The sequence below is a fragment of the Merops nubicus genome, unplaced genomic scaffold (genome assembly GCF_000691845.1).
Source record: "Merops nubicus isolate BGI_N331 unplaced genomic scaffold, ASM69184v1 scaffold33203, whole genome shotgun sequence".
NCBI lineage: Eukaryota > Metazoa > Chordata > Aves > Coraciiformes > Meropidae > Merops > Merops nubicus.
The window spans coordinates 2,496-2,772 of NW_008597428.1; the positions used below are offsets into that span (position 1 = coordinate 2,496).

General features: G+C 67.5%; 1 protein-coding gene across 1 annotated transcript in view; it reads right to left on the reverse strand.

Moving 5' to 3' along the window:
* Positions 1–277, reverse strand: part of CHMP1A (charged multivesicular body protein 1A) — a gene marked incomplete at its 5' end in the record, with an annotated part of 3,744 nt that overhangs the window by 2,474 nt on the left and 993 nt on the right. Inside the window, one exon of the mRNA XM_008936701.1 lies at positions 39–185. Within this exon, the coding sequence (XP_008934949.1) occupies positions 39–185 (147 nt within the window). The remainder of the gene's footprint in view (positions 1–38; positions 186–277) is intronic.

A 277-nucleotide genomic window follows, 5' to 3' on the forward strand; every position in this document is an offset into this window, starting at 1 on the left:
GCCCCTCCCTCTGTGAAGGATTTAGCCCAGGCTCTCACCCCCTTCATGGTCACGGCCGTCTGGACCTTGGAGGCCACGGCGTCCACGCGGGAGGCCATGCGGAGCCAGTTCAGCCCCTCGTTCTTCTTGCGGATGGCGTTCTCGGCATAGACACGGGCACACTCCACGTTCTTCTGCTGAAGGGCCTGGGGGGCACAGGGCAACGGCTGGCACCCAGAGCCCCACGTGGGCCTGAACCCACACACCCCGACCCACCCCACCCTGGGGGAGCCGCAGC